Consider the following 15,331-nt stretch of genomic DNA (forward strand, 5'->3'; position numbering starts at 1 on the left):
TCTTTCCCAGCCAGCTGGCCACTGCCCTCCCACCTTCTGGGGAAGTCCTGCTAATAGCCTCCCCTGGAAGTCAGCACCGATGGGGCTGCACATAGACTCTGTGCTGGGAGGCACGACAGGCCCAATGAACCTGGGCTCTGGCCCAAGTAACTGGGGACGTTATGGCCAAAGCCATAAAAAGAAAAAAAAAAGAGCAGCACCAAGCTTTTTTGTAAAATCAGAGGGTCCAGGCCAAGGGTGGGGCAGTGCAGGGGACCTGAACCCCCTGAAGAACATCCTGTGCTTTTATCAGGTGCTCAGAGGAAAGACTTTCTCAAAATCAGTTGGAGCCACCAATTCAGAGGCCACAGCCCCTCACAAGCCCAGAAGGCATCCTCTATTCAAGTGCACATTCACCACTGCCTTCTTCTTGACCCTACAGCAACCCCGCAAAGTTGGAATTATGATTCCCCCATTGAACAGATCAGGAAACCAGGGCCTCATGTGAGCAGGCATATTTCTGGTGATGCTGTGGAGTGAATCCAGGTCATCTGCACTTTTCTTTTGACTTTACCAAAGGCAGAAGAGTGGTTCTCAAGAGCAGAGTCTCTGGGGTCACAAAACCTGTAGTCCAATCCTAACTCACCCCTAACCGTGTGACATTGAACTTGGCACGTCTCCTCTCTGTTTCTTCCCATAGAGGGCAATAATAGCATTTACCTGCTGGGTTAGTGGGGGGATTAGGTGAGGTAACTGGTGCAAAGCACTTGGTACAGGGCCAAGTACGCAGGATGTGGTGAGGGTGATAGAAAAGGGGACAGATGGGGCAAGGAAAGAGTCCTGGCTGGGGAGCCCCTCTCTCCACCTACACAGCCTCAGGTCTCCATGCATGAGGCTCATCCCTGCCTGCCATGGTGGTAGAAGATCAGAGGAGAGTTCTAGCTGAAAGGAGAGTGAGGGATCGGCAGCCCTAACCTCCTTTTAAAATGCTTTAGTTTAAAAAAGGCATGTTCCCGTATTCTGGTCCCTTGCCAGTGAGTGGCCACAGCCCATCAGCCCACTCCCCCCATAGCCCTGAGCTGAGGAGCTGGCCAGCAGGTGGCTGGGAGGGCAGGATCTTGGAGACAAGACAGGGCAGGAGAGGCAAGGAGGAGACCAGGAGGAGGGGGATGTTAAGGGGGCCTGAGAGGAAGGGATGAGGCCCGGTTGTGAGGGCCCTGTGTGTGTGGGAGGTGCCCATGGTGGTCCTGGGAGTGCCCATAAAAGTGCTCCTGGGTGCAAAGGGGGAGAGGTGGAAGGTGGGAAATGTTTCTGGGTGCAAAGGGGTGAGGAGGAGTGTTCCTGGATTCTGGGTGTGGGGGGGTTCTGAGTGCAAGGGATGGCTGTCTAACCATAGGTGCATATTAGCCACCTGGTCTAGCCCCTGAGCACGTGATGCTATGAGGTCCTTGGTGTGATAAGGCACATGTGTGTCACCCTGGGTATGAAACATGTAGCCACAGGAAATGGTCACAGAGTGTGGGCAGAGAAGATGTGTGGGAGAGACAGACAGACACTAGAGGAACCGAATCTCAGGTCTCAGCCCTGCTAGGAGGTCTTGGGCAGGAACTAGCCCCAAGTTGGGCCTCAGTTTCTTCATCTGCAACATGGAAGCTGGGGTGGGGATGAGGCTAAATAACACAGTGGCCTTTCCAGCTTTAATGTTTTATACCAGCACTGTCCAGTAGAATTTTCTGTAATGATGGAAATAGTCTGAGTTGTCCGATGTGGCAGCCACTAGCCACATACAGCTACAGAGCACTTGAAATGTGGTTAACGGGACAGAGAACCACACTCTCAGTTTTATTTCATTTAAATAGTTATATATGGCTAGTGAGTACCATGCTGGAAAGTGCACATCTATGCAAATGATAGCAGGTACTCTTGAATCAGATCAACCATTTCACATTGTGGTTCAGCTATTTATGAGCAAGTTACTTCACCTCAGTAAGCCTGTTTCCTCCCTTGTAAAATGTGGACAATAATAATAGTGTCTGTCCTATGCAGTTGTTTCAAGGATTCACTGAGATAATAAGGCAGGCAATCCATTTGGCAGAGTCCCTGGGGTATAGTAAATGCTCAAGAAACAATGCCTTGTATAGACATCATTATCCACAGAGAGATGAGAACAGCTGGCATCCTCAAAGACAAAATGGACCTTGTTTGCCAAGCTCGAGAAAGATGCAAGCCAGGGTGGGGTGTGAGGGGCCACAGGGTGGAGGGGAAGGGGCACCTCCCAGGGCTCAGCAGCCTGCCCCACTGGTATGTGGGCAGGAGTGTGAGCAGGCAGGTGCCCCGCCCAGCACTCCGTCTACAGACAGAGAGGGTCCAGCGTAGCTGAGAATGTGGGAACATGCTAATGGGCTGTGAAAAGCAAGATTCATGCTGGGAAATTGCTTTCAGGCTGCCTGGCTTTCTGATGTCCCAGGCATAGCTGGCTGCCAGCCCACAGGGACCCACCACCCTTTCTGGCCTTGAACATCCTGAAATGTTGACATGGTGGCCAAGTGCAGACCCAGGAGCACTAGATGGGGAACCAGAAGACCTGAGTCCTCACCCAGCTTGGTTGCCAGCTTGCTTATCCTTTTCGGCCTCAATTTCCCCACTTGACAGGTAGGAATGTGGAGCCCCAGCTCTACTCTCTCCAGGGACCATTTGTGAGTGGTCTTGGCTCCCCAAGAGCGGTTGCTGCCAACTCCCTCTAAAGGAAACCTCCCTAGCCCCACACCAAGTCACCCAGAGCCCAGGCCACACCTGTGGGGCTCAGCAGACAGGAGCACTGTTTATCCATTAAGCTGCCGGGGGACACCACTCTCACCAAACTCTCCTCTAGTTGGGACTCCGGGGGTCTGATTATCTGGGCTCCTTACAGTTTTTAGGGTCTTTCCTTCATTGGCTGCTTCCTCTAACACACCTGGGTCTCCCTCATTCTGGAAAATTAAACAGCCTCCCCCAAATAAAACAAAACAACGAGAACCTTCCTCTCGACCCAAAAGCCTGGGCTGCTTGCTTTATCACTTCCTCTTTACTGCCAAATTTCCAGAACAAATGTCCGACATCCGCCACCTCCTCTTCCCACCTCCCACACTCCATGAACCCACCACAATCTGGCTGCCACCCCCGGCAACCCAAAGAAGAAAGGCCTGTGCCAGGCTCACCCACCCAATGCCTACCCCACCCTCCACGACCTCTTGCGGCCCCCTTTGGTCCTAATCTGCCTAGCAGGCCTCAGCCCAAATGGCACCTGGCCCCACTGACTGGGGCGAGCACTTGAGCTCGCTCGCCCTTTAATTGCTGGGTCACTGATGGCACTTTCACAGCTCCATCTCTCTAGCACTGCTGCTCCCTGTGTACTCCCCAACCATATTCTTATCGCTTTTCCTCCAGCTCCTCCGCCAGGGGCCATCAACTGTGACCTCTGGGGGAGCCTCTGGGCATTCATGAAACCACTTAAAATTTTACAAACATGACTCTATGTCTGTGAATTTTTCTGGGCAAAGGATGCATATCCTTCATCGGCTTCACAAAGGAGCTCTTGTCGCCACTGACCAGCGCCCAAGATTGAAATCTCCATCCCTAGCCCCCTCTTGTCTTCAGAATCTGGTCCCATATTTTTAGCTACTCATTATCTTTCTTGGATGCTACATGACAGGCGCCTTATAATCAAAGCCCAGTCTCTTCCCCCAATACCCCACTGTCAGTTAAGATACTTCAGCATTCTACCTCTCAGAGATAAGCTGGGGGTGACTTCAGAAAGTTCTTGGTCAAAAGCAGACAGACCTGTAATATTCTTGGTGAAATGCAGACAGACTTGTAACCTGTGAGAGGATTAGCATCCAAAACCTCTTAGTGATCAATAACTTATTTCCCAGGCCAGATGATCAGCTCACCCAGAACATGGGACCCAGAACATGGCAAGTTAGACTGGGGCAAAAGGTGAGAGCTGGGCTTGGCCACAGGAACAGCACTACCTGTTGAGCTGGAGACTGGGCCATATGTGGCTGCATCAGAAGCTGGAATACCCCGTAATATCTTACTTCACCCATACAATAGGTGAAGAAATTGAGGCCAAAACCTTGAACCCTGGACTATTGACTGATAGTCCATTGATTTTCCAATGCCAGATACTCTAAGATCAGAAGGGGCTCTAACTTGGGGTCCATAGTTGGGCTGTAGAGCAGGGGGCATATATGTAGGGAAGGATATACAGCATTCTGTGTGTTGGAGTGAGTGTGCATTTTGGTGGTGGAGAGTGCCTACAGCTTACATGAGCTTCTCTGAGGGTTCCTAATTCCCAAAACAATTAAAAGGCTGGGGTCAGATTCATTAAGAAACAAAATGAAAACCCTACATGAGGTGTTTCTGCAACACCCACCTCCAGATGTCTTCAGCAAGTCCCTTTACCCTTCGTGGCCTCACCATACCCATCTGTGAAATCAACTGCTGATAAGTGATTTTCAAGTCCTCTCTCATTTTTCTTTTTCTTTATCTCCCATGTAAGCAGTAGTATCCTCTCTTAATAATAAACAAACAAAACCCAGCCAGGTAAGTCCTCAGATGGCAAATAGTCCAGAGGAGACGGGCTGAGTGCTTAGGATCCACTTCTCCCTCCACCCCCTGCTTGTTCTTGGCTCTTTGAAGCAGCTCTGTGAGCAGAAACCACAGCATTCCATAGCTAGAAAATCCTAGGACCTCTAACTGAAACCACACCTCTCCCTTCCCCCTGCCTGCCGTGCTGCAGCCGCCCACTCCCAGACTCCAAAGATGCTTCAGGGACGCAGTGTCTTCGAGCTGTCCCACACTGCCCCACCCCCCCCAAACGCCAACCCAGCAGAAGTTTCATGGGGGACACAGAAGGCCTGGGAACCAGAAGATTCTATTTGCTGCAGAGAACATTGAACCAACAGAAGTTCCAACATATTCCTTGTTTTGGCTGTGCATGGGTTTTCTTGAATGGGTTACAAAAAGAAATATAGAAAAATATTCACAGTGCCTAGAGGCAGGGCCTGGGCACAGCAAAGCAGGGGAGATCCTGAGGGGTTACTTTCTCTCCAGCCTCTGACAGCCTCCTGGCCTGGCCTGTCCACAGTGCACACTGCAAAGGCTTTCAGAGGTCCCAGTGCTGGAGATAGAAGCCCTGAGGTGTAAGACAGCCAGTCACTGGAGTGAAAAAGGGCTGGAGTGCTCAACTCTCATGCATCACTGACTGTGACCATGGGCAAGGTCCTTGCCCTCTCTGGGCCTTAGCTCCCTATCGATAAAACAGTGGAGCACTCCTTACTCTGATATTCCAAATGGGACTGAGTGTACCTTGGCTCTAAACCATCTCCCACTTCCTTCTTATTGCAAAGCATCTCCCTAGAAGAGCATAAGAGAGATAAATGGCCAGATGAGTGGTGTGAATTTGCACAAGTTTGCTAGCAGAGCAGTGTCTCCTGAGGCTGTGGCCATCTGTGGGACAGAGGGCAATTCTGACCCTTAGAAAGTTCCTCTGTGTGATTCCTTCCATGATCAATAATTATAAAAAAGAAGAAAACAAAATTCCTCCTTATGTTGAGCTGAAAGCCACCTCCCTCACTCTACACGTTCAGCAGCTCTGCTTCCTGGGGTCTCTCAGTCTGGGACAAACTTGCAAACCCAGACTGAGAGACCTGAGACTGGGGGGAGAGGACACAGGCCTGAGGGCCCTCTTCTCCCTGATAATATCCCCAGTTCCTCAGTACTCTGTCACTTGATTTGGCTTCCAGACTTTCACCACCCTGCCTGGCTCTCCTCTTCCAGACGATCTACAGACTTCTCTTTCTCTTTCTAAGACCCCATATCTGAAAGTTGAGGATGGCTGAGCAGGCCAGAGAAGAGTGGGACTGACACGCTCCACACACATACCTCAGAGCCATTGTCTGAACTGTTTCTACTCTCAGGAACGCTCTTTCACCCTCTCCCCTCTGGTTAATCCTTATTCACCCTCCAGTTCCTGAATTCACCTCCTCAGGAAACCCTTCCTCACCCCAACTAGATGAGGTCTCTTTGCAGCTCATAGCTCCATGACTATGGCCATAGCCCTTATCCAGTTGCATTTAAATAATAATTTCTGAAGTGGTTTAATTAATGCTGGCTTTTCACCAGACTGGGAACCTCATGAGGACAGAGAATACATAAGTCTTGCATGTGGCACATGCCGGGCTCAGCCCAGGGCTGGAAACAGAGAATGTGCTCAGGAAATACCTGTTGAATGGATGCAAGATCACAGAAGTATCCTCCCCTTTTATGTGACTCCAAGACACCAAGGCCCTCAGCACTGTCCAGCACAGAAAGTCTCACTGGCTTTAGAGTCCTACCTGACACAGTAGAGGGCAGCTGTGCCCAGGAGACCTGGGGGGCCGGGGCTGGGTCTCAGCATATGGGGCTGCACCAGGCAGCTTGCATGCAGGAGAGGAGGGACTGTGGCAATGGGCATGAGAGAAAGATAGAGCAAGACCAGAGAGGCAGAGAAGGGCACAGAGAGACAGAGGGACAGAGGTAGACAGAGAGCAAAAGAGAGCCCAGCCAGAACCGTCTTGCTGTCCCTGCCCTCTGTCCAGGGACGTGGACCTGTGTGTGCTCTGTGCCATGTCAGAGCTAGTGTGTGTGTCCATGCACACGTATGCTGCTGTGAGCTTGTGTGAGGATGGATGTGTGTGTGTGTGTGTGTGTACACATCAGCAACAGGATGTAGGCATTGCATCCCAAGGCTCTGCCCTCGCTCTGCAAAGAGGGCCGCAGCCCCACTGCAGGGGGTGCTGGCAGCAGTGTCACCGTGTGCTTGGGGAGGGATGTTGGGAGGGAGGGAGGCTTGGTGGAGTGTCAGTGTGTCTCAGCCTGTGTGGGGGCGGCTGTGTGGGGGTGGAGGGCTGCAGCATGCACCAGAACATGTGCGTGCCTGCGGCTCTGATGGCTTGGAGGAGAGGAAGGAGAGCCTGTCCCCTTCTCTGTCCCTACCACCCACTCCTTAAGGTCTTCCTTCCCCCCGCACCCCAGTTTTTCATCATTTGACTTCTGGCCTCTGTACATCATTTGGTCCCCTATCCTGGGCCCTGCCTCTCCCTGTGGCCTTGGATAAATCACTTCTCTCTGGGTGCTAACTCCCAGAAGCTAAGGCAAGGACCAAACGAGCAGTCTGCATGATCCCTCCAATTCTGGTGTCCTGGGGGTCTGCAACCTCCCACATGTGCCTTCCAGAGAAGGAAGCCACAGAGGGTGGCAACCCTATGGGGCATTTCAGGAATCTACAGAGGTATTATGGTTCCCATTTTACAGATGGTAAAGTTAGGCATAAAGGACAAGTGATTCCCTCAGGGTGGCCCTGTAAATTAGAGGCACAAGCATGACTGAAAAATCAGCCACAGCTCAGAATTCCCCCCACGTCAGGCCACTGCTTTCTTCCCTTCTTAGAGGGCAAGAGAGAGGATGTTCCCCAGACACAGTGCCAGGAGTGATCCCTCTCTGCAACCTTCCTTCCATGTGCTGGGTGCTGGAAACCTGGACACAGACTCCTAAGCAGTTCCCTCCACGGAGCCATAGTCTCTCCCTGTGTAAGACAGATGAGTAAGCCCTGCCCCCTCCCTCAGAGATGAGCTCATGAAGGAAGAAGTGCCTTGCCTCCTCAAAGCACTGTGGATAGGAGAGGGTATTAGAGGTGGAATAAACACACTACCAGGCCTTTGGGTGGTGCATCAATGCCCAGGTGCGCTCTCTCTCTAGTATGACACTGTCCACATTCCTATCAGCTCTGCTGGAAAGGTAGGTTTGCTAATCACATTCTACAGATGCTAGAGTTTGGGGTCCAGGGGAGACTTGAGCACCCTGGACCTAGGCCCCAAGCTGCACCCATGGATCAGCCCAGCCCCACCAGGTTCGTGGTGCAAAGCCATAGTGGGGAGAAGGAGCTCCACACTTGGGAGCCAGCCTCTGCTCCCTGTCAACCCTGCTGGCCAAGTGCAGCCCCTGCAACTCCTCCCCCAACTCTAACACTGCCTTGAGTCAATTTCAGATTCCTGTTTCTAGAGAGAAAAGTGTGGGTTGAGCTCTCCAATCTCTCTCTCTCCCTCCCTCTCTCTCAAGTAAAATCTCCTTTGGAGGCTCTTTCTGTACAGCCCAGTGATTACACAGGCTGCAGGGCAATTCTCTGCCTTTCTAACCTCTCCTGGGGGTAGGATCAATGCCAAGCGCTAGAAAATCTTCTCCACATCCTCGAACCTGCTTTCCAGGGTCTGCTGGTCCTTCCATACCCCGGCCCCCCACCACTACCAACATTCCTGTCTTTCTCAGAGACTCCGGTCTTGAGAAAAAACTGGGTATACTAGGAGCCCTGGCCTGGCCACCCCAGCCCACCCTGATCTCTGCAGCTAGTGTCACTGCCTCCTTCAAGCTTCTGGGCCACTGGGGTCTGGGCTTTCATTTACCTCCCTGAAAGAGAGGAGGACTGGGGTCAGAGGAGAAAGGAGTGAACTCAGATCTGGGTCCCAAGAGACCGCCCCACCCCAACCTTACTCTAGGAGACCTGAATCAAGTTTTTGCCTCATCTGAATCCATATGGGGAACCTTTAGCCCAGTAGCACTGAGTAACTCTAGAAGCTCCTGCCCAGGGCCCTGAGTCCAGCCACAGCCTCCCAGCTGGCTATCCCCAGGGCCAGAGAGGAGCAGCTCCTCCACAACCATAGCCAGCCCCACCCTGCCTTCTGCAAGGCCTGCCCAGACAGACCTGCCAGAATGCCCTTGGGAAGTTCCCCTGTTTCCTTTAGGGCCAACCAGCTGTCTCTTCCACTCACCCTGCTAATAATTGAAGAGGGTTCTGGCATTGGGGGGCTAGGCTTTTGGGTGGTGACTGCAGTGTCCCACCTTGCAGGGACCATGGGTCCTCAAATGAAGAATGGGCCCTGCAGGCATCTTTCTTTCTTCCTCACAGAGGAATCCTTTCATCCCTGCTAGCCCAGGGGAGTCAAGTCTTGGTCATCCCCCTCCCCACACTGGGCAAACTCCAGGCAAAAGGTAAACATCAAGGAGGCCTCCATTCCTTCCTTCAGCCCTGCAAGGCTTGGAGTACAACCATCACCCTAGCGGCCAGCCGTGTGAGAGGCCCACCCTGCGACAGGCCCGAGGCTGTCTGCATAATTACCACCTCACTGAATCCTCACAGCCCACCTTTACTCCAGATCACAGGTTGGGGTGGGGGGGGAGGCATCATAGCCTGCCCAATGTCACAGGGCTGTGAGTGGTGAGGTATAGAGTCTGTGCCCCCCCCAACCCCACCCTGTTGGCAGCTCAGACTGGAGCTGTAGTGCAGAGCGGGATCCCCAGGCTTCCTTGGTGAAGTGCCCTGGCCTTTCTACACAGACATCTGAGGTGTGGAGCCAGGCTATCTCGTCCCCTTTGCTGCGACACGAGCATCCTTAACCTGAGACCCAGACACAGACTTCCTGGCATCCTGTGAGCTCCTGATAGCGTGTGCAGTGTCTCGTAGGTTCGTGCATTTTTCTGGGGAACGTAGATTTAGACTTTCATCAGATTCCTGAAGGAATATGTGACCTAAAAAAAGGTTAAGAGCACTGATGGTTCAGGAAAGAAGAGGTCTGAAATTGATTAGACAAGCCCTGGCCTTGTCTTCCACTTTCGGTTTTCCTGCCACAGCCACACGCCGGGCTCCCTTTCCTCTGAAATTCCTTGTGAAGGTTCACAAAAGGGCTGTCTCTCAAGTTACCCCCACAAAACCCAATCTTAATGACATCCATCTCCTCTTGGAGCAAAATATCACTTTTATTTCCACTTTGAGCACTTGAGTCACACATCTCAACTCCATTTCGCTGTACTCTGTGACGCAGTCCTGCCAGAGCCCAGCTGTGGTCGCTCCTTGCAAAGCAGCTCTTGGCAAATCAAGGAATTCTTAGGGTCCAGGTGGGCACTGGAAACCAGCGGGAAGGGGCCCCTCAACAAGTTTGGATGGCAGCCTCAGTCCTCCAAAGCAATCCTAACTATTTTTTTCCTATCCCTACCCTTAGCACAAAAACACACTCAGAAATCTAGGAAGTCTACAGACAAGAGTGAACACACATCTGCACATGGGTGTGTGTGCACAAGGAGCAGCAGGGTGCCTGTCAGTGTTGATAGTCCGGGTGTGCCAGTGTCTGTGTGTGCTGGCCACCTACTTGTGCACAGCACAGACCACCTCCCACACATATACAGACACCAGCAAGAGCTCACACATGCCTACAACACCCATACTCCCACACAAGTCTGTGAGCCCAGACCTCACATATGCACACACACATATATCCTCCGTGTATATGACCCTGGTTGTCACACAGATGTTCACATCCAGACCTCACAGGAACACCGCTGCATCCACGTCTCACATGTGCATCCTTATACACCCCCAGACCTCACACACAACTGCTTCCTGATGTGCATACAGCTCTGACCTGCCACACATGTGCACACACAGTGACACATGTCCACACCCTGGCTCCCATGCAACCCAGCCAACAGCACTCCCTGTGACACACACATGCACCCTTTCAGGGCACACTTGCATCTCTTCCTGGTGCACACGCACGAATACTTGAACACCCTCTCAGTGCACACAACCGTACCCCAGAACCAGTCCTCATACAACACAGTCAATTCCCCTCCGAAGTCCTGATGCACAGTAACATAGCGCACTCTGGTGCACGCACATTCAGAACTCACTGAGCCCCTTTTCCCTGCATTCTTCCTGCTATAGCAGGAATCCACCAGGGCATTGTCATTCCTTTGCCCTCAGGGAAAACTCTGCCACCAAACTGTACCCAACCCTTGATCCACCTCAGGATCCTCCACGAATCTAGCCAGGGGCATCCAGGACCCTTTGCTGACACTCCATAGCCTACTGAGCTACCCCAAGGCACTCCTGTCACTCCTCATCCTCCCACCCTTCTCTCCATAGCAGTCATCAGAGACAGAACATGAGCTCTGAGCTGGGCAACTTTGCCACAGGACCAGAGCTGCTGCAACCTTCATACCACCAGCTCCTGATATGCGGTGCTCTCCCCTACCCCAGCTTGCCTGATTGCCCCTCCCTGCCACCCAACACTCAGGAAACTCCACCAGCTGCTCAGATGTTAACCCCTACTGTACTGTTGCCCTCACTCCTAGCAGGAGCTAGAAAGAGGGAGGTGGGGAGGGGATGTGCTTATAGGGAGAAGTTGGCCACTCTGCACAGTTGCTGCAGGTATGTAAAGTCAGGAAGGGTTACATGGGAGCTGGTGAATTCTCTGTTATGGAGTCATCCAAGTGGAGGCCAGATGGCCACCTCAAGTGAAACTACAGAAGGAATTCCATCTTTGGATCCAGCTGACTGGAAAGATCCCTTTTAACCCTGGTTTCTAAGAATCTATGTGTGCCCAGGGTGTGTGTGTTTGTGTGTATGTGTGTGTGCATGCACGGTCATACACTGTTAACCTTTCGACTCTTCACACACACCGCACACATACACACATACTTGCCTGGTTGGCTTGGCACATCTGTACACCCACATACATGCCCACACCCAACTCTGGGCACTCTGTGCACATCCCAGTGCCCCAGACCCAGGCAGCTTGCCCTCATCTGTGTGCACAGGCATACCCTCAAGCACTGCAGGCACGTGCCCACGGCCTGAGACAGAGACCCCTGTGCCCCCAGAACTCCCCGAGACACAACTCACTTTCCTAGTTCCTCGAAGAGCTGGTACTCTTCTGTGAAGCGGGTGCAGGTGATGGTGGCCATCCTGGTGCTGGGTGGGCAGGCGAGGCTTGGAGCTGTGGGACCAGGACTGAAGCACTGCCGCTCTGCTCCTGGAACTAGGGGCCACTCGCCTGCCCGTGCTGCCGAGCACAAACAGAGAACTGGCTTGACTGACGAGCCCCGGGCTTCTGAGCAGGGCACTGTGGCTGCTCACAGCCTCGGGAGCCTTCGTCAGCATCCAGGTCCCCATGGCAACCACCTCCGAAACGCCCTGTTCCCGTTGCCCCGGTAACTGCCTCCCCAACACCTGCCTGCCTTCCACTGCAAAACCTGCTCCCGGACTCCTGGCCCTGCCAAACACAATACTGCAGGCCCGTGTGGGCCAGGGGCGGGTGGACCCAGCGCCCCCAGGATGATGGGCCAAGGGAGGGGTTGGGGGAGGGGGAAGACAACAAACTTAGTCCGCAAGTGATCTTCTCTCTTCCCACCTCCCCCACCTCCAAGTGCAGGGCCCTCGTAGCAGACGGGATGGGATTAAGTGGGGCAAAAAGGCAGTTGCCATGGTAACTGCCAGTGGGTGCCGCATTCCGGGATGGTCCCTAGGAAAGACAGGATACAGTTACCCTGGCAACTTCATCTTCTCTGGAGAGACAGGTATTGCCCCGTTGCCCTGGCAACAGCTGGGTTCTAAGGTTTACAGGAAAACGATGGCTAATTCATTGGGATGACTCTCTCTGCATCACTGTAGTCTCTGTAACTATCTCTTAGTTCCCCTATTTTTTTTTTTTGTCTCTGCTTCTGTCTTTCTTATTTGCTCTTGTTCTGTCTGTTCTTCTACTACCTTGCCCACCACAGTAGTATAATGTAACTTGGGGGAGAAATGCAGAGGATACCCTGAGATTCTAAAGGGAATGGCCCTGGCTGCCTGCTTACCCCTGCCTCTCGCAGCTGTGATGGTTGCTCCCCTCCTGAGCCCTCTTCTGCAACCTCTTCTCCACCCTGTGGCCCCAGAGGGACCATGGAGATCTGGTCTCCTGGGGCTCCTGTCCCAGTTTCTGCTTGTGCTTCAAGTCAAAGTAAAAGAAGCGAGAAGAGGCTGTGGGGAGGCAAGCACAGCCTGGCTTACCGGGGCGAGGCCAGTGACCATGCACCTGCCCTGAAATCTGCATTCCCAAATTTTGTGGGCACTTTTCCTGACAACTTTAACTCTTCAGGGCATCAACCTACACCCATAAGATCTCATCCCAAAGCGTGGGGGCTAAAAAGGAAAATGATTGGAGTTTCAGACTAAGGATCTTAATTTGAGTTCCAATTACATTTATTAGCTGTGTGATCCTAGGCAAACCACTAACCCTCTCTGAGCCTCCAGCTTCCTTTCTAAATAGCAGCAGAACAAAACTGCCCCTGCAGAGGAAGACTGTGAAGATGGAGTAGACTAAGATACATGAAATATGTAAACATGAGCCCTCTTTTTAGTTTCTAGAAGAAGAAAAGTAAGCTTTAAAGCAGAACCGTGACCACCCCTATCACTCTAGCTTAGATGTGGAACGTCTGACCCTGCGTATCCCTGCCCCTCTCCGCTCAGGAAAAAATGTGCCTTAGCTCATCTCACAGAGTGCAGGGCTGAGGCCTTATGCTAGCACCTGCTCCTAATAAGCACAGGCAGGATACAGGGTCCAGGCAGCCAAACACTCTGGGACTCTAGCTCACTCCTTCTGAACCTCCAAATCAGCTTACTGGTCCCCTCACTCACTGGACATGTTGTTTCCTGTCCTCCAACTTCAACAAGTCCCTGGTGCACTACCCTACCCCCAGGAGCCCCCTAGAGACATCTGAGTATCCCCCACTTCTGCCTGTCTTCCTGGGAGTTGGGTGGAGGTGGGGGAGAATGATGGGAAGCTCTCCCATTCAGCCACTTTTCCCAGGAGGGGAAGAGAGGGAGGCAGAGGGGAAGGAGGGGAAGTGAGCAGGGAGGAGCCGGGTAATGGCTTAGCCACTAATTGCACCATTACCACCTTCAGAAAAAGGAAAAACCACTTGGTTTTGTTTCTGTGCACAATTTGCTTCCCGCTTGTGCCGCCAACAGTGTAATTCAAAGGCAAAGAGGAGAGGCCTGCGCTTGGGCCACGCAGCCGGTGGGCAGCAGCAGGACACAGAACACTAGAGGCATCTGTGGGCAGGTGGGAGGAGCGCCGCATTGCCACCCTCCTGCCCTAGACTCTCCAGCCTGTCCCCAGGAGGAGTGGCTTCTACAAACGAAAGTGCTGGAATAGCCCTGAGGCCATTGCCCAGGAGAGGGAAGAGGCAGTGCTTTTTAGTAGTTAGAGGCCAATTCCTGGCCCTGCCGAACACAATACTGTAGGCCTGTGTGGGCCATGACCTACAGGCTGTGTGATTTTGGATGAGTGTCCTAACTTCTTTGTGCCTAACTTTCTTTCTTTTCATCTGCGAAATTGGGTGGATAATATTTCCTACCTCCAGGCTGGTCTATGAGCACAGTGGTGACACACTATAAATGCTCAATAAATAGGAAACTATTATGAGGGAACTTGAAAGTCCTTTCCCCTCATAATAGTCCTTTCCCCCCTCTCTCCCTGAATCATGGAAACACACATCACCTACACAAGTTCCTACACTTTGGGGCGCTGCCCTCTGCATCCCCTCTGGATTTTAGCTCATGATTTGGACATCACTTTGTCCAGGACTAGTTTGCAGCAATTTCTGTAGCACAAAGGACTGGGGCTAGAAGGAGAGGACACAAGGACCTCCAGTTCATCACATGCCAATAGCATGATAACCTGGCTTTAAAAATTAACCAATGAGACAAAAAGCAAATGTGCTGTGAGGCTGTATTAATGGAAACCTAATGTTCTGAACAAAGGAGGGGGTACCCTGCTTGGCTTGGTGCTGACCTCTCCGCCAGTTTCTCTCCCTGTCCCTGGTAGGGACCAGGGTCAGTGGCTTATGTGGCTGCAGGGGGCAGGGCCAACCCAGCCTCGCTCCACTCCTGTCACCTGTCAGCTCTTTCCCACTTTCATCTCTCCTTTCAACCCTGCTTTCTTTTCTCTTGTATTTCTTGCAGCCTTCCCTCCCTTGCATCCTCCCTTCTCAGTGCTTACCTTTCCCATTCTACTTTCCTTCTTGTTTCTATCCCTCTTCGCTCTATCACTCTTCTCTCCCTCCCTGGTGACTCAGACCATGCTTATGGGACTAGGGGATGGGCAGGTCCTAGGCTGCAGGACCCTGATGGTGGAGAGATGGCAAGAGAGGTGGGGAGAAAGAGAAGAGAGAAAGGTCTCCTTAGCAAGTTTCTCGTACACATGTTCCCACACCCCTCTGAACCTTCCAGAGCCTAGCTCGGAGGTGTGGGCACTGCCTCACATGGGCACTTCCATCCTGAGTGTAACTGCCACTCTGCTGAGAAGGCACAACTGCTAATTCACTGCCTCACCTGTGCCTGCGAGGCTGGCAGCTGTACCTGGTGGTGGCGGGCAGAGAGGAGCCAGCCGTGCCTCTGTGGTGCTGAGAGAATGAGCCGATGATTGCATCAGGGTGATTGTTCCTGCCAAACTCCCCA

At 52.5% G+C, this 15,331-nt stretch overlaps 1 protein-coding gene across 2 annotated transcripts in view; it reads right to left on the reverse strand.

The window, feature by feature from the left end:
* Nucleotides 1-12,011, reverse strand: part of CAMK2A (calcium/calmodulin dependent protein kinase II alpha) — a 66,036-nt gene extending 54,025 nt beyond the window's left edge. Inside the window, exon 1 of one of the 2 annotated variants that reach the window (XM_053566327.1) lies at nt 11,735-12,011. In XM_053566327.1, coding sequence (XP_053422302.1) covers nt 11,735-11,796 — 62 coding nt within the window. In that variant the 5' untranslated portion in view covers nt 11,797-12,011. The remainder of the gene's footprint in view (nt 1-11,734) is intronic. The other variant, XM_053566328.1, reaches the window with a different exon arrangement.
* Between the last annotated feature and the right edge of the window lie 3,320 nt (nt 12,012-15,331).

The sequence above is a fragment of the Nycticebus coucang genome, chromosome 17 (genome assembly GCF_027406575.1).
Source record: "Nycticebus coucang isolate mNycCou1 chromosome 17, mNycCou1.pri, whole genome shotgun sequence".
Lineage (NCBI taxonomy): Eukaryota > Metazoa > Chordata > Mammalia > Primates > Lorisidae > Nycticebus > Nycticebus coucang.